This window comes from Salvelinus sp. IW2-2015, linkage group LG13 (assembly GCF_002910315.2).
Source record: "Salvelinus sp. IW2-2015 linkage group LG13, ASM291031v2, whole genome shotgun sequence".
NCBI classification, from domain to species: Eukaryota; Metazoa; Chordata; class Actinopteri; order Salmoniformes; family Salmonidae; genus Salvelinus; species Salvelinus sp. IW2-2015.
Genome location: NC_036853.1, coordinates 3,271,849 through 3,295,819, shown reverse-complemented (window position 1 = coordinate 3,295,819; position 23,971 = coordinate 3,271,849). Strand labels below are relative to the sequence as shown.

The 23,971-nt window shown below is 42.5% G+C and overlaps 2 protein-coding genes across 4 annotated transcripts in view; one reads left to right on the top strand and one right to left on the bottom strand.

Annotated features, from left to right (window-relative positions):
• LOC111971979 (metabotropic glutamate receptor 8) overlaps window positions 1–15,949 on the bottom strand; it is a 200,606-nt gene extending 184,657 nt beyond the window's left edge. The window contains exons 1-2 of one of the 2 annotated variants that reach the window (XM_023998781.2): window positions 15,198–15,949; window positions 6,365–7,218 (exon numbers count right to left, since the gene is read on the bottom strand). In XM_023998781.2, the coding sequence (XP_023854549.1) occupies window positions 6,365–6,898 (534 nt within the window). In that variant the 5' untranslated portion in view covers window positions 6,899–7,218; window positions 15,198–15,949. Of the gene's footprint in view, window positions 1–6,364; window positions 7,219–13,673; window positions 13,770–15,197 lie in introns of those variants that run through there. The other variant, XM_023998779.2, reaches the window with a different exon arrangement.
• Window positions 15,950–16,839: 890 nt separating this feature from the next.
• On the top strand, window positions 16,840–22,286 carry LOC111971978 (acyl-coenzyme A thioesterase 1). Of its 2 annotated transcripts, XM_070446070.1 has the most exons (11): window positions 16,840–17,006; window positions 17,101–17,409; window positions 17,723–17,822; window positions 17,919–18,109; window positions 18,327–18,490; window positions 19,022–19,141; window positions 19,373–19,461; window positions 19,565–19,658; window positions 19,960–20,040; window positions 21,428–21,569; window positions 21,841–22,286. In XM_070446070.1, the coding sequence occupies exons 2-11, from the start codon at window positions 17,214–17,216 to the stop codon at window positions 21,969–21,971; spliced, it is 1,308 nt and encodes a 435-aa protein (XP_070302171.1). In that variant the 5' UTR covers window positions 16,840–17,006; window positions 17,101–17,213; the 3' UTR covers window positions 21,972–22,286. The 2 variants fall into 2 exon arrangements, with proteins under 2 accessions (XP_070302171.1, XP_023854546.1); XM_023998778.2 differs by having other exon boundaries at window positions 16,840–17,409.
• The last annotated feature ends 1,685 nt before the right edge of the window (window positions 22,287–23,971 follow it).

Genomic DNA, 23,971 nt, shown 5'->3' with positions numbered 1-23,971 from the left:
TAGGAAGGGAGACCGAAAACTTGATTAAGTGAAGTAGTCTAGCAGMAAATATGTTTAATGAGCAACTAATGAGCATGGAGAGCCTAACAAGTGTGACAAAATCACCTTAGGCCTATATATTTTCAGTCTAATATGGCTATTTACTTACTTTTGTAGCTCTTCATCAGAAACACGCTTTTGTAAGTAGTTATCTGTTCTCTCCAAGTTTAGCTGGAATTTCGACTGAAAGGATTTGACAAATGTGATTGGTTGACGATATGACATTGGTCTACGTCTCGTCTTGCGGGGCACAGAATATCAGATCTCAACAATGATTGGAAAAGTGTTTAACATCACCAGTACCACATCCTTATGATATATATCTTGTCAAAAGTGCAACGTGACTGTAAAAGAGACAGGTTGGAATGTCTGACTGAAATACGGGACAAATCAAACCTTTTTTGCAAATTAGTGGTGTTTGAATTTGTTGATAAAATGCCCTGCATAATTTAGAGCTAATTTTAGATAACTCATGTTGGTAACCCCTTCTCTCCTCATTAGCCAAGTATGACTTGGCTCTTCAGTTAAAGATGAATCATGTAACTCATTACAGATTTAGTGCAGGATATTTTAGTCACAATGGTCCGTACCCTAATAGAACCTTCCGGATATATAGTTTGTSTTAATTATTTCCATACACTGGGATAATACACTGAACAACAATATAAACGCAACATGCCACAATTTCAAAGATTTTACTGTTCACGCATGGAAATCAGTCAATTGAAATCAATTCATTAGGTCTTAATCTATGGATTTCACATGAAAAAGGTAGGGGCGTGGATCAGATGACCAGTCATTATCTGGTGTGACCACCATTTGCCTCATGCAGTTCAACACACCTACTTCATATAGAGTTGATCAGGCTAATAATTGTGGTCTGTGGAATGTTGTCCCACTCCTCTTCAACGGCTGTGCGAAGTTGCTGGATATTGGCGGGAACTGGAAAATGCTGTCATATATGTCGATCAAGAGCATCCCAAACATGCTCAATGGTTGACATGTCTGGTGAATATGCAGGCCATGGAAGAACTGGGAGATTTTCAGCTTCCAGGAGTTGTGTACAAATCCTTGTGACATGGGGCCATGCATTWTCATGCTGAAACATGAGGTGATTGCGGCAAATTAATAGCACAGCAATGAGCCTCATGATCTCGTCACGGTATCTCTGTGCATTCAAATAGACATCGATAAAATGCAATTGTGTTCGTGTCCATAGCTTATTCCTGTCCATACCACAACTCCACTGCCACCATGGGCCACTCTGTTCACAACGTTGACATCAGCAAACCACATACACATGGTCTGAGGTTGTGAGGCCGGTTGGATGTACTGCCAAATTCTCTAAAACGACGTTGGAGACGGTTTATGGTAGAGAAATGAACATTCAATTCTCTGGCAAAAGCTCTGGTGGATATTGCTCCAGTCAACATGCCAATGGCATTGTGTTGTATGACAAAACTGCACATTTTAGAGTGGCCTTTTATTGTCCCCAGCACAAGGTGCACCTGTGTAATGATCATGCTGTTTAAACAAATTTGAGGGAAATAAGCTTTTTGTGATATGGAAAATKTATGCAATCTTTTATTTCAGCTCATGAAACATGGGACCATCACTTTACATGTTGCATATTTATTTTTGTTCAGTGTATTTCAAGGACTGAAATTCCAATTGATAAATCATTAGTTTTGGCAGCTTTCCAGAATCTGTCATTGAGTGTCACATTGAAGACTTTTTTCTGTCCTAATGACATAACCTTAATTTTGTTGTTTGAATGGAATGCCTCATGTCCATCATCTCATCATCATTTGAACATCATTTAAACAAATCAAACCCCACAGAGCACACCCCAGGTCTGCCTCATTTGGGTCAGAGGAGGGCCAGATACACGTTGACCGCACCACCTTYAGGTGCCAACAGGCTCACTGAACCATACACCATGAAGGCTCTCTGCCTAGTCACGTGCTGAGCACATCATCTTCAGTGACACTACCACAAAACTTCAAAGTTGTCCTGGATTAGCACCTTTTCTATTGTATACGTTGTCCCAAAATCGAATTACACCTAATTACACAAATATAGTGCACAGTAAAACTGGATATATGTACATTATGGATGATCACATCCATATGTTTTTCTACACTGGGAAGTAAGTAAGGATTTCATAACTCTATAGGGAGCCATTTTGAACTTCATTGTGGTTTTATCCTGCACAGACTGGTTGTGAGTTGAAACTTGATTAATTGAGGCAGTCGGTTTGGAATGACAGGTCAATGGGATCTCCCTTAGGCCTACATCCATTTAAACCACTACTACACCACCACTAAACACAGGACAACAAACCACAACCCCAATGGTAAAGGTTGGGATTGGGTGAAAGTGAAAGCTGATTCCACAGCAGTACTTAGGGCAAAACAATTCTCTGGAGTGTTCCTCTTGTCTTGCGGATGAAGCTGTGCATATCCATTYCATTACTAAGACTGTAATTGGGTCAGCCCTCTGCACACGGATCAATAGCGAAGAAAGCATTCTTAGTCTGTTTATGGGAGTAATGGAGTGTAAAATCAGTGCTCCCATGCTCAGGATGTAACGCATTCTTCACCGGACATTAATATGGAGGTTTTTCTAAGACCTATATATCACCGGGAGGTGTTGGGTAGAAGACAAGTGTGTTGTGGGGGTTAAATACGAACAAGTTGAAAGAGAATGTGTATCCCTTCAAAAAAATGACGTGGTTCACATAACGTCTTGCACCCAGCAGATGGTTTACATCAGGTATTGCCAAACTGCGGGCAATGCGGTCAGCGGTAAGCCCAAAAAAGTTGTGATTGACATAAAAAAAAAAAATACAAAAAAATTACATTTAGTAAGGCCATAGAGACACATACCAGCTCTACTGGTAGTACTGCTACTACCAGCGGTACTACAACTGCACCTGTCGACGACACAAGTTGTTCTGCTTCCATGAGCAGATCCAATGCTAGCATCAGTAATTCTACATTTATTGTTAGCCCAGCTAGCATGGACACTGACAGTTGTGAATCTGATGCAGCCGAAGAGCTACWGCCCCCTTACCCGGGAAAGCACCGAACAACAGACAGGGACGTTGGACCATCGMAGAGGCGCAAATATGATGAGAACTACATTGATTTGGGGTTCACTTATATTGGGAGTAGTGCCTTTCCTCAGCCACAGTGTGTTATATGTGCAAAAGTACTATCTCACAACTCGATGAAACCGCCACTCTTGCGCAGACATTTAGAAACAAAACATGCCAATTTAAGAAATAAGCCACGGGAGTTTTTTGAGCGAGAATTAAGACGACTTTCGAGTAGTAAGACATTAATAAGAAGGGGCTAGAAGCGTCTTATATGGTGAGCTACCGAGTGGCTAGGACAGGCAAGCCCATACTATTTTGGAGGACTTAATTATTCCTGTTGCCGCGGATATTTCTGGGACAATGCTGGGGAAAAGGCAAAAAAAACTATACAGACAATGACTTCATCAAACAGCACTGTTTCACAACGCATCAGTGACATGGCAGGAGATGTTTTGAAACAATTACTGCTTCGCATACAAGCCAGTGACTTCTATGCGTTACAGCTGGATGAGTCAACAGACGTGGCGGGCCTSGCACCGCTCCTGGTAATTGTCCGTTACGTTTATGGGGGGTCAATTAAGGAAGACATCCTCTTCTGGAAACCAGGACAATATTTTTTAAGTACTTGGTCAGCTTTGTGACATCAAATGGACTTCGGTGGTCAAGATGTGTTGGTATCGGTACTGATGGCGCAAAAGCCATTACAGGGATACATAGTGGAGTGGTAACGTGCGTGCAAGCAGTTGTACCCAAGTGGCGTCAGGAACACTGCAGAATCCACCGAGAGGGTCTTGCTGCATTGGGAATCACTTACAGCTTGAAAGACGTTTTGGACACTACAGTGAAAATGGTTAACTTTGTTAAAGCAAGGCCCCTGAACTCTCGTGTATTTTMTGCACTATGCAATGTTATGGGCAGTGATGTATAACGCTTTTACAACATACAGAAGTGTGCTGGTTATCGAGGGGCAAAGTATTGACACGTTTCTTTGAATTGAGAGACGAGCTTAAAGTTTTCTTTACTGACCATAATTTCACGTGTCTGACCTCTTGCATGATGATGAGTTTCTCACACGACTGGCCTATCTGGGTGATGTTTTTCTCACCTGAATGATCTGAATCTAGGATTACAGGGACTCTCCGCAACTATGTTCAATGTGCGGGACAAAATTGAGGCTATGATTAAGAAGTTGGAGCTCTTCTCTGTCTGCATTAACAAGGACAACTCACAGGTCTTTCCATCATTGTATGCTTTTTTGTGTGCAAATGAACTCAAGCTTACGGTCAATATCAAATGTGATATAGCGAAGCACCTGAGTGAGTTGGGTGTGTAATTAGGTACTTTCCCGAAACAGATGACACAAACAACTGGACTCGTTATCCCTTTCATGCCCTGCCTCCAGTCCACTTACCGATATCTGAATAAGAGAGCCTCATCGAAATTGCAACAAGTGGCTCTGTGAAAATTGAATTTAATCAGAAGCCACTGCCAGATTTGTGAATTGGGCTGCGCTCAGAGTATCCTGCTTTGGCAAATCATGCTGTTAAGACACTGATGCCCTTTGTAACCACGCACCTATGTGAGAGTGGATTCTCGGCCCTCACTAGCATGAAAACTAAATACAGGCACAGACTGTGTRTGGGAAATGATTTAAGACTGAGACTCTCTCCAACCMAACATTGCAGAGTTATGAGAATCCTTTCAAGCACATAAATAGCAMWWTTTTYTATTATTATTATTATTATTATTTGTGCCCTGGTCCTAAAAGAGCTCTTTGTCACTTCCCACGAGCCAGGTTGTGACAAAAACTCACACTCATTCTTATGTTTAATAAATGTATTGTATAGGGTGTATGTGTGGCAGGCTTACAATGATGACAAAAACAACATTTGAGAATGCGCTGACCCTGGTGCTAGAGGGACACGCAGCTGGAGGTTGAATGTTTGAAGGGGAACGGGACTAGAAAAAGTTCTGGAACCACTGGTTTACATGATCCACTTTGTTAGGGCAGAACCTCTGTATGTAGCCAGTCAGGCCCTTCCTCTTCCCCGTTCTGACCTCTGATGCTACCTGCTTCTTCAAGCTATTCCATCTTAATTAATCAGACAAGTCATTGCTCATGCCACCGCTTTAGGCCGAAGATTCAACCTCATTCAATATTTCCCRGTCCGGGTCATTCTCCACTGTCACCTTTTCTCCTCAAGCAGACTAGTGAATATTTATACTCTCCTCCATGTTGTTATATCGGTGACGACTATGAAAAGGTCAATGGCTGTATTAGATTAATGCAACATATCAATGCATGTCTATCTAATTTCAAACCTTCTATTTTTAGCTCCAGAACAGTTGCTTTCTCTATTACTAAGGGAGAAAAAATATCAAGCTGTTTTGAGAGCAATATGCTGCAATATCAGTTCAATCACAGAAACATTAAGAATTTATATACATGGGAACAATATACCTCGTCAGGCTGACACTACATATTCCAACAACAACAACTATGTGCTAAATKACATCTCATTCACCTCTCTCTGGGAACCCAGACTCCATATCATAGTCAGTCGATTCGCATCAATGGTTTGACCTTTTCATGTGTCTCCCACTGGTCAGTCGCTGACATTCAGACCTTCTGATTGGAATACAAGAACCGTTGTAAACTCCTGCTTAAGACCAACCGATAGTTTCCAGCCCTCTAGAGTTAGTCAAATATATTTTAATAACACTGACTATATTCTAATGGGGTGTTGGCTAATTGAGCTTTATCTGCTTCAATAGTGAACCAACCAAGCACGCAGCCCAAATGTCTCTATGCCAGAGAAAAGGTGTCAACCCATCATTTTGAATTATTTCTMATACCAGCTGACGTAATGTGACAGGAAAATCCCTACATTTCTAACAAAAGCCCAGCCACTAGCTTGGAAAATAATTATTTAAATGAAAGCCTTTGCAGAATGTAGTCAAGATGACGCTCCACCACACCACAGCCTAGGGAAGCCCCATCAGCATTCCATTGTCAAAGGCAGCGGAACAAAGTCTGCTATGCGAACCAACAGAACCTTGAAGGGAAGACAAAAACACAATACATCTTTGACCTTTTCACAGCCTTTAGAGTAGGCTAGAACTAGATATTAAGCCTGAGTCAAACTTCAGCTTAACTAATATAGAGAGCATGGACTATGGAAAAAAACAACATCCCATTTTAAATAGCGGAAACAGAATCCTCACCTTGAAGAGCCGTAGGATGTTGGCCACCATGATAGACACCGAGCTAGCCGCCGCCCCTATGACCCCCACCACCTTGTCCGGCTTGGCGAAGATGGGCGGGTCTCCGTTGGCGCAGCGCACATCTGAGCCGTCCCTCTCGATGAGTGCCTGGACRAAAGTYAGCGACTGCTCCAGGGCATAGGTGTCTCTAGAACAGGTGTCCAGGATGCGCGCCCCCAGTGTCACATTGGGGAGCAGCTCTGGGTCCTTGTTGATCAGGTCAATCGCAAACAGCATGGCCTCCAGCCTATGAATGCCCTTCTCCTTCTTCAGCTCCCCGCAGGGCACTCCTCTCTCGCCACGGGAGTGCACAGGGAATAGGCCGCCCAGCATGATGTCACCGTCCAGCCKGATGGAATGGGCGTACTCCTGCAGAGGCAGCTGGGGGTCCGGGGGCTTCTGAGTGGCAGAGGCCAACAGCCAGTAGCATTTGGTGGTCAGTAGGAAGAGGAAGCAGTGAAGGAAGAGGGAGGGGTGTTTGGACTCCCTGGCCATGGTGGTAGCAGTACTGGAGATAGTGGGTCAGGGGAGGTGGTGTAGTACTGGGAGGTCAGAGCAGCAGGCAGCTGGTGGGGGTGGTGGGAACACAGGGTTGGGCCAACCGTGTGTGACCCTCCTCTCTAGATCAGGACAGGGTTAGGGAGGGCTACCTCTGGTTTCGAAGAGCTGCTGATGTATGTACCTGGCATCCCTGGGAAAGGGTTGTTGTTTGAGCAAGATAAGGAGGCTGGAGAGAAGAGAGGCTGAGTTTCTCACACTGACTGGACAGTGGGGATCTCTTTCCACAATCCTGGGTGTCTCATGCTCAAAAGACCCTGTTTGTGATGTGTGAGACAAAGAGGGAAAACAATCCATATGTTACACACTAGGGTTCAACTCTCTAATAGACACTGGCACATATCAATATACAGTATGTAGGTCACACGCCCACATTCACATATGCTATTTCTCAAACACATAGGTGCACACACTAAAACCATCCAATTGAAATCTGGGCCTTGCTTTTTCATTGTTCCCCTCTAATCAGGGACTGATTTAGACCTGGGACACCAGGTGGGTGCAATTAATTATCAGGTAGAACAGAAAACCAGAAGTACTCAGAAAGGATTTTAATCAGTGGTGGAAAAAGTGCCCAATTGTCAAACTTGAGTAGAAGTAAAGATACTTTAAAAGAAAATGACTCAAGTAAAAGTRAAAGTCACCCAGAAAAATACTACTTGAGTAAAAGTCAAAAAGTATTTGGTTTTAAATACACTTGAGTATCAAACGTAAATGTAATCGCTAAAATAGAAAGTATCAAAAGTAAAAGCAGAAATCATTTCATATTCCTTATATTAAGCAAACCAGACAGCATGATTTTCTTGATTTTTTTTCATTTAAGGATAGCCAGGGGCACACTCCAACACTCCAACAAACGAAGCATTTGTGTTTAGTGAGTCTGCCAGATCAGAAAAAGTAAGGATGACTGGGGATGTTCTCTTGATAAGTGCATGAATTAGACAATTTTCCTGTCCTGCTAAACATTCAAAATGTAACTAGTACTTTTGGGTGTCAAGGAAAATATACAGAGTAAAAAGTACATTATTTTCTTTAGGAATGTAATGGAGTAAAAGTAAAAGTTGTCTGAAATATAAATATTAAAGTAAAGTAAAGTACACCACTTTAATACCCTTTCACTGAAGCATGCATCCATGCACACTCAAGCAAGCATGCACGCACACACACACAGACACAGACACACAAAGTGAGAGAGTAGAAGGACAGACACAACAAACATCCACATCACACAGCAGGGAATCTCCCTTTGAAAACTGGGAAATCTTCAAACATTGGCACTGTCACATCTGCATAAACTCTGTCTACAAAGCTGGGAATGTGCTTGATAAAAACATCAAAGAATTGTATTATCATGTAATAAGCTATTGCATTTGCAATGAGACTAATCCTTACCCTGATGTGAATTTAAATTACTGTGATATGTGTATTAGCATAATGCAAAGTTATACAGGAAGCTACATCAAAATGGACACAGCAGCATACCCTAGCCTAGAGCCTTACAGATGGTGTCGCACAATAAATAGCATCGACAATGACAGAACCAGTGTTTGTGTGTGTGTGTGTGTGTGTGTGTGTGTTTATGTTAACATGCGCTGGTTGCCTGCTGGCAAAATTAAAACATGCAGGTATTTTCTTCCTGTCTACAGCTTTAGTTGCATTAGCTCTGCCAGTTTACTGTTAGTTTACTGTTAGTTTACTGTTAGTTTACTGTCAGCATTAATTTTCCATCTGAGAGGAAATACAGAACTTCTTAGCTCCCGTTGTTCCAGAACGAAGAGAGTGGCTTACTGACTTTTCTTTCACTATTGAGAGACATAACTCATTATCCACTCTTATTCACGACTAGGACTACTTTTTTGGTAAAAATTACATAAATTCTCTTCAGAGTACCCCTCGTGATTAGTACAGAACATTTTTTGTTTTGAGCCTGATCAATTGAGGCATTACCAAAAAAAAGACTGCAGTTTTCAAACGGCAGTAAAAGTGCCTTAACTGTGGTATTTTGGACGCAGTAATTGCAGAATAACTGCAGTGTACTGCAGTTGAACTACAGTTATACCGCACTGTAACTGCAGTTGCACTGCAAAATTACTGTATAAAAAAAAACATTCTTATTTTGGACGCAGTATTTGCAGCATACTACAGTTATACTGCACTCTAACTGCAATCTTTTTTCATAAGGGAGGCTCCATGGACATTACAATTGTGTGGCATAGGTGTTTAACAGCTTTGGCCCTTACACTGCTTGTTCCCATTCTTATCTTTTAACAAGATACCGATTGCAGCGAGTCACTCTTATCCAAAAGTGTAGCATGCCAGTGAGAAACAATAAGTAACTGGAGTTTGGAACTGAAGACCAGCATTGTGCACCCCTACATTGGTCGAATTACTTACAAAAATAACTGCAGTTAACAATGTGTTACAGTTATAAAACAATTGATCTATAACTGTTTGAAAGAAGCTCTGCACAAATGAAGCATGGCGATAACAACCTCATGTAGCATAGGCCTAAGCAGGCGCACATCTGTGCCGCATAAATCCCTGGTGAATTAAGCTATTGTTCTATGCTAGTAGCTTACTAATTAATGACGGCTATTCGGACTGAGTATTGAGAAAATTAGGCCTATTTGATTGATCTTTGAATTATTTTTTATTTAACCTTTATTTAACTAGGCAAGTTAGTTAAGAACAAATTCTTATTTACAATAGTGGTCTACCAGGGAACAGTGGGTTAACTGCCTTGTTGAGGAGCAGAACGACAGATTTTTACCTTGTCAGCTTGGGGATTCGATCCAGCAACCTTTCGGTTACTGGCTCTAACCACTAGGCTACCTGCCGCCCCAATAAAGACATGGTAGGCTAATACCTACAGGCCTATGTGTAGGCTACTTTAAAGCCATGCGGCATCAACTCATAACCCATTACGTTTTCTTCAACCCAACCATTGGGACCCACTGTACGYGGTTATGGTTTAGATGGGTGGTCAGAATGAGTGGCACATGTCATTAAACGTCAGAGTGATGTACAATGTGAAACTGCGCAGACGTATGTTCTTCTACAGCTAAGCTAGATACAGCATTGGCGACGAGGATGGCTGAATTCAGTTTACCCCCACCAGTGCCATTCCTTTCCATGCCCGGAAGGGAATAACTGGCTCGAAAGTTTAAACACTTATCTCGAAGCTCTGAACTTTTCTACAATCTCCGACAAGTGGAGGACAACACTGCGCCGTCACTGCCTCGGTGCAGAGGATCTTCAGAGCGCTTGGATGGGCTCCTACATTCAATGGTGCAGTCAGCCTCCTACGGAACCACTTCACCGGGACACCATCGGCCCGGTGAGTCAATTCAAAACTACATGGCTAATCTGAGTGACTTGTCTAGCTTTTGTAACAATGGGGCACTTCAGGACGAGATCCTCAGGGATCAGCTGATAGAGGGGCTGTTATGTGAAAAGACAAGGGAGAAACTACTTTTGGAATCTGACAATTTACAACTTGATGGAGCAATTAAATCAGCACTCCAGGTGCATTGTAATGCTCTACTATGCTAACAGACAGTTCTGCAGCATACACTCGGCCCCCAGCCATTCTCACACAGCAGCTTCAGCCCGAGCAGGCACACTATAGCGATCGTGCGTTGCACACGCCCTCCCACACCGATAGCTGCATGGAAACAGCAGGCACACAGACAGACAAACCGACTTAGCTGTAGCAACTGTGGGGCTTGCTCTCACGATTCAATGGCTTCAAGTGCCCAGCCCGTGGAACGATATGCAAGAACTGTTCAAAAATACAATCACTTTGCAGAAGTGTGTCATTCTGCCCTTGCTACTAGCTCCGCCCTCATTCTCCTCTGACTCTCAACATGAACGCACTGAAATCCAAACTGTCTCCATCAATCATGTGTCATTCAAAACATGCAGCTGGGTGAGGTGGGTTTGTCTTTGCTACTGGATACAGGCGCTGCAGTGTCGTTGCTCAACCTTGCCACCTACAACAAGTTCTTCACTCACCAGCTACTCCAACAGTCCTCCACTGCCCTGTGTGGGTACGGTAGCTCCAAGATAGACATTKTAGGCACTCTCCAGGTCCCAGTGCACTACGTCACCAAGCACCTACCGTCATTCACATTTCACATTGCAAAGCGGGGAGCCAAACTCCTGGGGCTCGACCTCTTCACAGGCTTGGGGTTCACACTGAGAGATGACAGTGGGTCAGCTATCCACCAGGTTACCTGCACATGGCAACAGAAGAGGCCAGCTCTGTTTGATGGACTGGGCTGCCTCACAGCCTTTACGCAAAGGCCCTTAGTGAACCCGGACATGACCCCAGTCATGCAGCCCCTGTGGTGCAACCCCTTTGCATTGCGTGATGACGTCACAAAAGATCTCCAGTCGCAGTTGAAGGCAGACATCATTGAGCCAGTCAACGTTGCCCCTGGATTTCAAACGTGGTCATTGCAACCAAAAGTTAGGTGGAATCCAGACCTGTGTGAATCCCTGTGCTGTGAACAAGGCTGTTGTCCCGGATAGTAGTACCCGCTGAGGAGGTGACTGAACAATTTCACGGCTTCAGGGTCTTCATGAAGCTTGACCTGAGTCAGGGTTATATTCAGGTGTCCCTCCACCCAGCCAGCAGAGACCTCACGGCCTTCGTCACACACGCTGGTGTGTTCAGATACACATGCATCTCTGGTGGACTTAGCTCCGCCCCCAGCTGCTTCCAGGTGATGAGCACCATCCTCGCTGGAATATCCAGGGTAGCGGTCTATCTAGACGGCATCGTGATCCACAGCCAAGACCTCCACATCCATGACCAGCGACGCCACAAAGTATTCAGTGCTCTACTGCAGAACAACCTGACCCTGAATGGCGAAAAGTGCACCTTTACAGCTCCAGTCGTCGAGCTTGTGGGGTTCCGCCCTGTCGGCCAAAGGGGTGGAACGCTTCAACCAAGCGCTGAAGAACCGCATCAGAGCACACCTGGTCCAGGGGTGCACGTTCCAAACCGCCCTGAACCAAACACTAGTGCACTACAGAGCATGAAAACACACAGCAACACAGGTCTCACCGGAATCTCTCATGCTCGGTCGTGAGATGGAACTCCCACTGGAAAGACTCAGAACACAGGGTGTGACAGCACCGACAACTAGGTGCACACAAGCAAAGCAGGCAGCCACCAGGCACCAAAGAGCAATGAAATGGCGCTTCGACAATGTACACAGGGTGAAGTAGCCGATCATCCAAGTGTCAGACAGGTTCCAAGTCTGTCGGTCTCAGCGATGCAAAACAAAATGGTCTCATTCTGGACGGACCCCTTGCAGGTCAGTCGACATCTGGGGCTCGCCACCTTCATGCCGAGCAATGGATCACGCTGGCACGCCAGCCGCCTCAGGAAAGTCCCACTCCTCTCGCATTGGCCAGTATAACACAAACATACAGGCCAGAGACATACCTGATGAACCTCCTCCTGCACTACCACCTAAGCCTTAGCCTCTGTGGGCTCCCAAGGTCCAGAGCTACAAGCAGTGATGGCTTTAAGATCAGCCTATGCAGCCACTGACTGGAGGACTACCTTTCCTCCTTTAATACTTAGGTTCCGTTAGGTGTCTTAGTCAACCTTCAGGTTAACTGACTGAACTGTCTAGTTTTGGAGAGTCTTTGTTTACCTCTTCCGTTTAAAGGTTCATGTTTTTTTGTTAGGCATCACTGGGTTATTGCCCTATGGACATTTGTATATATGGTACCAGTCCCTGGTTTTAGAAAGGAGGGGGAAATGTTATGTATGGTACAACATGTGCTGTATGTCATACTGTACGTTGTTATGGTTTAAGACAGTGTGCTGCTTTACATATGAATGGGTGGTCTGAATTAGTGGCACATGTCATTAACCATCAGAGTGATGTACAATGTGAAACCGTGCAGACATGCCTTCTACAGCAAAGATAGATACATCCCTCATCAACTACAATATCTATGCACAGAGCATATACTTGGCTTTGAATGAAATAAAGCAACAACTTTGCAACCATCAGACAAAATGTTAAAAGAAGATTTTACCCACAGGTGAGGAGTAAGTAGCCAAGTTCATTAATGACCTATATTGCAGTGCATTTATAGCCGGCAGTTCTACAAAGCAAATCTCATGCACAATTGCTCCAATTGCAGTCATCTAAATGTAAATAATTGTATCACCCAAGATTTTGATTGCACACTGCATGATAGACTCCCCACCAATTTGCACTTATGATAAAGGTGCAATGTGCCCAATTACCATGATTGATGAGAATTCTCTGGGATTTTTTTTATGAGATGCTACTTACTCCGTGGTCCATTTTAAGTTTACTGCTTTCTCCCTTTCAATCGATTTGGACTCAGTTGATGATGACAGATGAAACATGCACAACGCACCGAAAATTCTTATGCCTGTAAATTAAATTGATCTTCAATGGATCACTTTCTTGACGATGTTTTTATATATATCTACCAGAAAGCCATGTCAAAAGTAACTCTTGAATTATTTATTTTACAGATCAAATGTGACTTTGTGTGAATGATTGGAAACGTGAGCGCATCAGAAAACGGTATTCTCAATATCAAGTCTGTAGGCTATTACTAAAGAAAAAGAAAAAAAACATCTAAGAACATTAAATAACGAACATGACTCATATCACATTGTTTGAAAAAAAATCAACAATTAAGTAGGACTTACGCGCCGGTTACTGTGATCTGGTCCCTCGCGGTCTCACTGCCAAACCAAAGCTGCGCAAACCTGTGCTGTGCTCGTGGTGCTGAAAGAACAGCAGCATCGTGAAGGTGGCGCGAGCGCGACTCCGGGAAGATCTCAATTATATTTTATTGCGTCCCTTCTCCTCGTCTCCTTCTCAAAACCCATTGGAGGAGAAGGTCAGAGGGGCGAGATCTCTGGCGTTCTCATCCAATGGGTTTTGAGAAGGAGACGAGGCGCGAGGACAGGAGGGAGGACGCGAGGAGAAATAAATTGAGAACTTTACTCCGTCTCTATGGAATCACTAAATACTACCACACAGCGGTGGCTGGTTTCCAGGCTACCTAATGATTCTCTGATGTTTGTTAGTTGTTTCTGTAAATACTGAGCAGTTTATTTTAATTGTATTTTTCAAATCACCATAATCCTACCCATGATTACTGGAAGACGTGTGCGGGGACTATTTAGGATGGATTTAAATAATTCACGCTCAGAGTGGGCTTGCTTGGTCCAAAACAAGTGCATGGTCGCATGTTCCTTGCCTCAACACATGCATCTTATTTGGTGTGTCACAATTTCAAAGTGTAATTTAAAGGAAGCGATACTGTTGGTGCGTCATGGCTAATGATGACAGCCTACAGAAGATGAAATAGTCTTATATGGCGTAATTTTCAAAGGGCATAACTTTCAAAAACTATATATAGGCTAGGATGATATAAGCAATCTAAAAGATGCTTGAAAATTATAGCCTACATGAGAGGTGATTCAGATCATTCAACATTCTTTCGGGAGAAATACTAAGAGAAAAACAGAAACATATTTATTGCACACACTCTTTCAGACAGTGGACGTGTCTTTTCAAAAGTAGGATAAAATGCCTAAGGCTCTACATAAAACAATATTCCCAGTGGGAAAATGTGCACAGCGGATGTTGAAAAGGGAGTTTTTGTTGACGACACCGTTGGGAAACACAGTCACATTGCGCCATCTCGTGGGCGCAAAATAGCCTAGTCGAGAGTGGCAGAATTTGTCTTTGGAAAAGAGCAACGCCAACCGAACACCTGAAGCAGAAAAATACGATGGGTGTTTTTTAAATTTGATTTATTCCTCATGTCTTCCTCATTGGTAGGAAGAAGTTTGGSTACTACATTTTTTAAATATTACCTGACTCCTATAAATTAAAATAGCCAATTTGGCTGCAATCAATTAGCTTAATTGATCAGAGTTCAAATTATATTTCAACAAAATAATGTTTCAGGAATGCTAATCATGTATGTTACTAACAGAAACGATTTCAGAACAATCTGAGCTGGTGGGTGTCCAAATCCTCTTTCTTGTGCTTTCAGAGGTGAAACGACCATTTTGCAATCTAGACTAATCATAACACACACTGATGGCAGGGAACTGCAGTTCCTTAACTGGAACAATTAAATCTTATAGACTCCATGGACAGGAGGGAGCTCACTAGTTCTTTCCCTGAGCTGCCAGCCATTGCAGTGTCAGCCTCACCTGCCCCGCAAGCCATCCCAGGGCGTGTCCGTCTGGTGTCTTCCCCGCCTGCCTCCCCAGTGCCAGTCCGGCCTGCCAACGCCAGACCACAGAGGCGTGTGTCGGAGAAAATCCAGTGATTACAGATCAGGTCTGCTATATTAACAGAGCTACTGGACGACAGATGGTAATATTACCCTCTGAGCCACAGTCCTTCAGTAGCACTGAGAGAGTCTTCCTATGTGGCCAACCTTCAGTCTGCCACCCAGCTAACGTAGGCAGAGATAACAGCTGTCACCCCCTGCCCATGCATCACCACAAAAATGGAGGAGGTACACTTGAAGTCGGAAATTTACATACATTTAGGTTGGAGTCATTAAAACTCGTTTTTCAACCACTCCACAAATTTCTTGTTAACAAACTATAGTTTTGGCAAGTCGGTTAGGACATCTACTTTGTGCATGACCCAAGTCATTTTTCCAACAATTGTTTACAGACAGATTATTTCACTTAGAATTCACTGTATCACAATTCCAGTGGGTCAGAAGTTTACATACACTAAGTTGACTGTGCCTTTAAACAGCTTGGAAAATTCCAGAAAATTATGTCATGGCTTTAGAAGCTTCTGATAGGCTAATTGACTTCATTTGAGTCAATTGGAGGTGTACCTTCGGATGTATTTCAAGGCCTACCTTCAAACTCAGTGCCTCTTTGCTTGACATCATGGGAAAATCAAAAGAAATCAGCCAAGACCTCAGAAAAAACATTGTAGACCTCCACAAGGCTGGTTCACCCTTGGGAGCAATTTCCAAATGCCTGAAGGTACCACGTTCATCTGTACAAACAATAGTATGCAAGTATAAACACCATGGGACCACGCAGCCGTCATACCGCTCACGAAGGAGACATGTTCTGTGTCCTAGAGATGAAAGTACTTTGGTGCGAAAAGTGTAAATCAATCCCAGAACAACAGCACAGTCAACAGGCACAGTCAACTTAGTGTATGTAACTTCTGACCTATTGGAATTGTGATACAGTGAATTATAAGTGAAATAATCTTTCTGTAAACAATTGTTAGAAAAATGACTTGTGTCATGCGCAAAGTAGATGTCCTACCGACTTGCCAAAACTATACTTTGTAAATTAACAAGAAATTTGTGGAGTGGTTGAAAATGAGTTTTAATGACTCCAACCTAAGTGTATGTAAACTTCCGACTTCAGCTGTATAGATACTGGTTGGCCAGGGGCAGTCGATGATGCAACAGCAACAGTACATGATATATCACATTTATTATTTGAAATAAGCTATTTCCAAAGTCCCACTATTTAAAAATGTTACAAAGATAACACTGATTGACCAGAGATTAGAGTTCTCCCTCACAGCCTCAGTGAATATCACCTCTGGTACTGATAGACAGTGTTACATTTAACCTTCACACAAAACAAAATGCACATGTGAAAACCCACATTCATAATGTTTTCCTCACAAGGTACTTATTTGATTAGAATAGCCACATTTTATGAAGTTAATACTGGATTGTTGCCTATTTCATGAAGAGTGGTAATCACCTGCAAATTAGTTACTCATCCACCTTTTTATGTTTGAAGATATGAGTTAATAATTAAACCCTAAGGTACATGGTATCTACGTATATGTACTGAGCAAGTTGTTAAAGTAGCTGTTTGGACCGGACAGAATACCACTGTATACCGCTGTGTATAGCCTCGTTATTGTTATTCTTATTGTGTTACTTTTTATTATTTATTTTTATTTTAGTCTACTTGGTAAATATTTTCTTCTTCTTGAACTGCACTGTTGGTTAAGGGCTTGTAAGTAAGCATTTCCCGGTAAAGTCTACACTTGTTGCATTTGGTGCATGTGACAAATAAAGTTAAAATTTGATTTGATTTGATATTCACCTAGGCACTCTATTGATGTTTTTAACCATTGCTCACGGGTCGGATGAGCAGTGACGGTTCACAACTTCAATGTAAAGGAGACCTATTAAGGTTGTCACAGTTTTTTGTGAAGAAGTCATGTGTCAGATGGGTGTGATTCCTGTGTTGACTGTAAAACCATGGAGAGCCCTCTTTGATGAGAAGTTCCATGTGGTTGTGGGGAACTTACCACCGACACAGGAGGTCACACTACATTCTTTACATCAGTCTGAAGACACAGACTACTGGGAGGCGTTTGGGCATTATGTCAGTGATGCTCAGGGAAGGGTCACAGGTGAGAGATATTATTTCCATTTATCTACTTMATTTCCTGTAGCTACTTCATTTTGCTACTTCATTTAGCTACTTCAACACCAGAAAAACATTTGTAAATGCACTATCGGATGTATTTGGGCCTGCACTGGAAACTCTTTCATTTATTTAAAGGAATTACAGTGAAATAACAATATGATGGATTCTGTAAACTCAGACTTGTGTCATATTCATCATAACTATATAAAAACCCCTGTCACAAAATGCGTGTTTTTTTGCTACACAAACCACACTTTTCGCCCTGTACTTTCAAGTAACTTTTATGTCATTAATAGTCTTCAAGGATCCAAGTGTAGGGGGGACATATGAGGGTGTTGAGCCCATGGGTCTGTTGTGGAGCATGAGACCAATACCTGGCAGTAGACCGGAACTCAGGTAAACATGAGAATGAACATGAGGTTATTCTGACACTCAGGCCAACGCTAAAGTGGTTGGTAGTTTTGGAATATAAAATGTTTATACCTCTCGTAGGTTGAGAAAGAAGGAGGTCCACACTCCCATGGTGGTGCACATCTCTGTGTACAGGGGACACATGAGTCAGGGGTTCAGAGAGCAGGTGGCCCTGGCGAGTGTCGTCACAGAGCGCTGGTACATGGCCCCTGGAGTCCGCAGGGTCGACATCACAGAGGGAGGGGTCACAGGGACCCTATTCCTGCCACCAGGTACACAATATGCTCTCAATAACTGAAGGTCACATTTTGGCCATTTTGTCTGGGTTCTCTTTAAGACCTGTAGAGGAATAATAAGTCCTAACAAATTAAATTTTGAGTTCTGATATGTTGAATATATATATATATATCCACACTTTTGACTGGTATAAGGCACAGGGTCAGTGGTAGAAATAAAGAATAATGTTTTTTTGATCATGTCATCCTGAAGGTCCCGGACCCTTCCCTGGAGTTTTAGACATGTGGGGAGGTAGTGGCGGCCTGGTGGAATATAGAGCGGCTCTCTTGGCATCCCACGGCTTTGCTGCCATGGCGCTACTTTACGTCTTCCCAGACCAAAATAAAAATGCTACCATTGGCTACCCTTACTTTGAGGTTTGTGTCTACCGTCTGCACCATTTTCATATAGAAATCATGGTTGACGCTCGGCCATTTATGTGTGTGTGTGTGTGTGTGTGTGCGTGCGTGCGTGCGTGTGCGTGCGTGTGTGTGTGTGTGCGTGCGTGCGCCTGCAAAATGGGAACTGCTCCAAATACATGTACTATGTTTTAAGAAGTTATTTTTAGTCAGTCGGTAAGCTCTTATAAACAATAACTTGATAAACAATAACTTGCCTGACAAGTGACAGTCTGACAGACAATGCTACATAATGCCTGTGGTGAATGTTTGTTTGCTAGTTTGAATCCTTACCTTACACAATTAGTAACTGATTTAGACCTTTGGAATCAGGTGAGAGGACTCTTTCACCATCTTTGAATGTGAATACTAACACGCACACCACTATGCTGTCTCTCACGTCTGTGGGGCTGGGGGAAAAAACATCTGCACGTCTTTCTTGATCCATTGTCTTGAGAAAACTTTAATAAATGCCTAAATGAGTATTGTCACATGCTAATATCTTCTCAGGCTGCATTCAGACTACTGCAGGATCACCCTCTAGTGGCCGCTGACAGAATTGCGCTGCTTGGCCTTTCCCTTGGCGTTACAGTGGTTCTATCCATCACTGCTTACTCAGAAGCTGTCAAAGTAAGTCCCTAAGAAACTCCTGCCCTGTCAGTTTGTTGGTTTCCTGAATAAACATATGTGCATGCGCTTTACCCAGACCAAAATGTCCCCATCATACTCACCATCATTGAGTTGTGTTTAGGAAAATCACATGAATATCAGCGACAAAATGCAWTTTTGCTTATCTGTCCCCAGTCAGTAATAAACAATGTATTCATGCAGCTTAATTAAATCTCTGTCTACTCTTTTTAGCCTAGATGTTGTGTGTGCATCAGTGGCAGCCATGCGTGTCGAATTGGAGCCACCCAGTCCGTTGAGGAAACATCTCAGGGTATACACAAGTGAGTCAATACCTTATGTTTACTTGTGTTTGTCTGTTTATAAAGTAGCCTAATGATTTTCAAGCAGAAAATCAGTACTATACTTTTGGCCATGCGTTTTCAGAAAATATGCAAAGGCCCGTACTGATGAGGAGAATCGCCTCATCTGGAGGGACGTTCTTCTACCTATTCCAGAAGATATAGACCTGAAAGTGGAAGTAAGATATCTGTTATGTACAGAAAGACCCTTCAGTACTCTGCTCTTGTTTGGATGATTGTAGCGAGGGAACTGTATCCCACACAGGAGGACAGGATGATAAGGACMTCTAAAAGATTACGCTGGAGAACTCAACCAATACTGAGAACAGTTTCACACTTTCTCCAGTCCTATCATGATCCTCCAGTATCTCACAAGATTGAGGGCTCAGAAGTATTGTTGCGTCTATCAATATTCAATGTTTTCCTAAATGACTATTAATCTGTTCAGTTCTGCTCCGTTTTGTTTTATTCTGTCCTCAGATGGGGAGGATAACATGTCCTCTGCTGCTGGTTGTTGGACAAGATGATCAGAATTGGGCTGCTGTTGAATCAGCTGATGATGTGAGCTACGTCTGGTTTGCCTATGGAAAACATCATGCTTCATACATGCAGTTTAAAAAACCTCTTAAATGTAATGGCAAAATGTAGATTTCGGCCTAAATAGACATACCCAAAAGTAACTGCTATTCATGTGTAATTACATGATTCTGACATGGCAAAACGTGATATATTTGGAAAGAAAATATCTGGGAGATTATGAGGAAATTAGATAGATAGAAGATAGATAGGAGTTACATAGTTCAGAATAAACAAGATCAAGCACACACAAAATAACCATCTTTCATTGACAAGCTATACGTGAATTATTGATGCCCAGAGCTGGAAACACATCAGATGGCTTCCACAACATGTGAACAATATCAGATAAAAATGGGACTTATAGACCTAACAACTAGAAATGGGCAGATGTTTTAGTAAGTGGTTTCAGGTGTGGTCATGGGATGCTTCCAGTGTCCATAAACCTCTCCAAAGTGGCATATGTCTGTAAATGAGATAATTCCAGTGCTATTACATATTTGAAATCCCTAAATGCTATTTTTCAGTATAAAAACACAATTCTTACCATATCAACCTCACTCAAACACTGTGGGGGGTGTTATGGGGTACCTACGGGATATTCAAGTGTCCTTTCAACCTCTCCAAAGTGTCCCGAATGTGGTAATTGCACTGTTTCTGCACACTGGATGTGCCCAAAAGTTGTTGTTTACTATAAAAACAAAATGTATACAACACCAACCTCTCTCAAACATTGTGGTGGTGTCGGAGGACATACCGGGGATATTGATGCCTACAGCGCATAAACAAGCATCATATTTCTGATGCGCAAAGATATAGTTACTCGGTGGACATTTGATGTTGCCATTAAGTCATACATCATCAGATAACATTGGCAGTAGGCTAGATTTGTTCCTAATTTGATATCCCCCCATGTAGCTACAGCCCAAACACAGACCAAATCGACGCTTACCTTGTAAGATGTTTGCTGTTTGGTGAAAACGACAAATAAGATATCCTCATGATTTGTGGAGTCCCGGCTTTGGGTGTGTATCAACGTTTATGCTTCACAATGCTGACAGGAATGTAGGTAGCAAACATCTTGAAATGAGCTCATCAGTACGGCCTGCCCTTATAAATTTGTATGCCCATATATGGTAGTAAGTCAAACCAAAGATTTGAAGGCATAGATCAATAGCCAAGATACTCAGCTTTCTGCAGACACCCTGCTTTTGCAGATAGGGGCTACCGTTCTCATACCAGACTGAATTGAAWTAGAAAAATCTAATAGGGTCACCAAATATGGGGACTTTACATGTAAGATGTTTTAAATACAAGATATCAATTGATGAGATTAATTAATTAGTGCTAAACTCCATAATTTTCTCCTCAGATGAAGCAGATGATGGAGAGAACAGGAAACAGTCACCTGCTGACCACTCTGTCCTACCCTGGAGCTGGTCACCTGATTGAACCGCCGTATGGTCCCAACTGCAGGGCTTGTACCTTTGTGTTGCAGCCAGGCCAACAGAGAGGTGCCTTTCCAGAGTCATTCATGCAGACAGACTATGCTTTTATAGTGCTTGTGCTCCTATAGGAGTCCCAATACATTCGTCTAGTACCACAGGGCATTGCAACCTTTAGATCTAGCTCACCAGATGAAACTAGTCCACTAATGATCCTACAGTTCTAGGTTTTTCTTATGTTACCGGACCCAGTTTTCATATAGGTCTACATTTATACAGTCAGAAGAATACCATGTCTCAAATGTCTTAAATCTAAAGCAGTCATTCCAACTTGTTGCAGTGGTCATGCTGTTTGGAGGCTTCACCAAACCTCACGCCATTGCACAGGAAGACTCATGGGAGAAGATTCTAGGTTTTCTGCAAGAGCATCTCTGTCACAGTGTCAAACCCCATGTGCAGTCCAGATTGTGAGCATTGTCTTACGTCAGGTGGCGTCACTCCTACGCAACACTCGTCCCTCAACCGATCAGTGCAGGCGGAATCATTGCTCTATCTGACATAAGACAATGGACTGTGAGGTAATTAACAATGGACACCATGCAGATCAGACAAAGAAATAAACAAAGATAACTGTTCCTGCCCAGATGCCTAATGATTACACCAAACTGTATCAATGGCCTCATTGTATGATGTAAGTTCTGATATGAATGCAATTTATTTAAGTACGTATTTTTTGGTATGTATTTTTCATTTGAACCATATGGTTTGATTAAAATGTGTTTGGTATTTGGTATTTTATTATTATATTATATTTATTATGTTGCAAAAGCAGCAGCTACTCTTCCTGGGGTCCACACAAAACATGAAACATAATACAGAATGACATAATACATCAATAGACAAGAACAGCTCAAGGACAGAACAAAATAAAATGTTATGTTCAAAGGCATACGTAGCCTACGTATCAATGCATACACACAAACTACCTAGGTCAAGTAGGGGGAGAAGCATTGTGCCATGAGGTGTTGCTTTATCTGATTTTTGGAACTAGGTTTGCTGATTATTTGAGCAATATGAGATGGAAGGAAGTTCCATGCAATTAGGGCTCTATTTGTTCTGGATTTCGGGACTGTGAAAAAAAACCTTGGGGATAAGTCTGTGTGTCAGAGCTGTGTGTAAGTTGACTGTACAAACAATTTGGGATTTTCAGCACATGAATGTTTCTTATAAAAAGAAGAAGTGATGCAGTCAGTCTCTCCTCAACTCTTAGCCAAGAGAGACTGGCATGCATAGTATTTATATCAGCCCTCGGATTACAATTAAGAGCAAAATGTGCCGCTCTGTTCTGGGCCAGCTGCAGCTTAACTAGGTCTTTCCTTGCAGCACTGGACCACACGACTGGACAATAATCAAGATTAGAACTTGCTTTTTGGAAAGTGGTGTCAAAAAAGCAGAGCATCTCTTTATTATGGCCAATTATTACGACCTTTATTACGACCTCTCCCCTTCTTTACAACCATTGAATCTATATGTTTTGACCATGACAGTTTACAATCTAAAGTAAAACCAAGTAATTTAGTCTCCTCAACTTGTTCAACAGCCACACCATTCGTTACCGCATTCAGCTGAGGTATAGAACTAAAGGAATGATTTGAACCAAATACAATGCTCTTAGTTTTAGAGATGCTCAGGACCAGTTTATTACTGGCCAACCATTCCAAAACAGACTGCAACTCTTTAAGGCAGGGGTGTCAAACTCATTCCACGGAGGGCCTAGTGTCTGCAGGTTTTTGGTTTTTCCTTTCAATAAAGCCCTAGACAACCAGGTGTGGGGAGTTCCTAACTAATTAGTGATGTTAATTCATCAATCAAGTACAAGGGAGGAGCGAAAACCCGCAGACACTCGGCCCCCCGTGGAATGAGTTTGACACCTGTGCTTTAAGGGTTTCAATGACTTCATTAGCTGTTTTTGCTGATGTGTATATGGATGAATCATCAGCATACATGGACACGCATGCTTTGTTTAATGCCAGTGGCAGGTCATTGGTAAAAATATAAAAGAGTAGAGGGCCTAGAGAGCTGCCCTGCGGTGCACCACACTTTACATGTTTGACATTAGAGAAGCTTCCATTAAAGAAAATCCTTTGAGTTCTATCAGATAGATAGCTCTGAATCTGTCAGGATTTGGCCAGGATTGTTCCGGTTTTGGTCACTAGATGCCCCCATTGGGCTTTTTTGACCCTTTTGTCTTCCCTTATTTCCAGTTATTATTTTCACCTGTGCCTCGTTTCCCTTGTATGTATTTAAACCCTTAGTTTTCCTCAGTTCTTTGCTCTGTGTTTGAATGTTAGCACCCAGCCCCAGCCATGCTGTGAACTTTTGTTACTCCAGTTGGATTCTCTTGAGGTACTCTGTTTTTGTTCTCATTTATAATTTTTTTTGATTTTTCTTTTGAGGTTTTTTCCCTGCTG

Coding starts and splice junctions, on each gene's coding strand:
- LOC111971978 (XM_070446070.1), top strand. CDS start 17,214: ATGTGTCAGATGGGTGTGATTCCTGTGTTGACTGTAAAACCATGGAGA. Junction 18,110..18,326: donor GACCCTATTCCTGCCACCAG/GTACACAATATG, acceptor GTCATCCTGAAG/GTCCCGGACCCTTCCCTGGA. Junction 21,570..21,840: donor GCAGCCAGGCCAACAGAGAG/GTGCCTTTCCAG, acceptor AACTTGTTGCAG/TGGTCATGCTGTTTGGAGGC.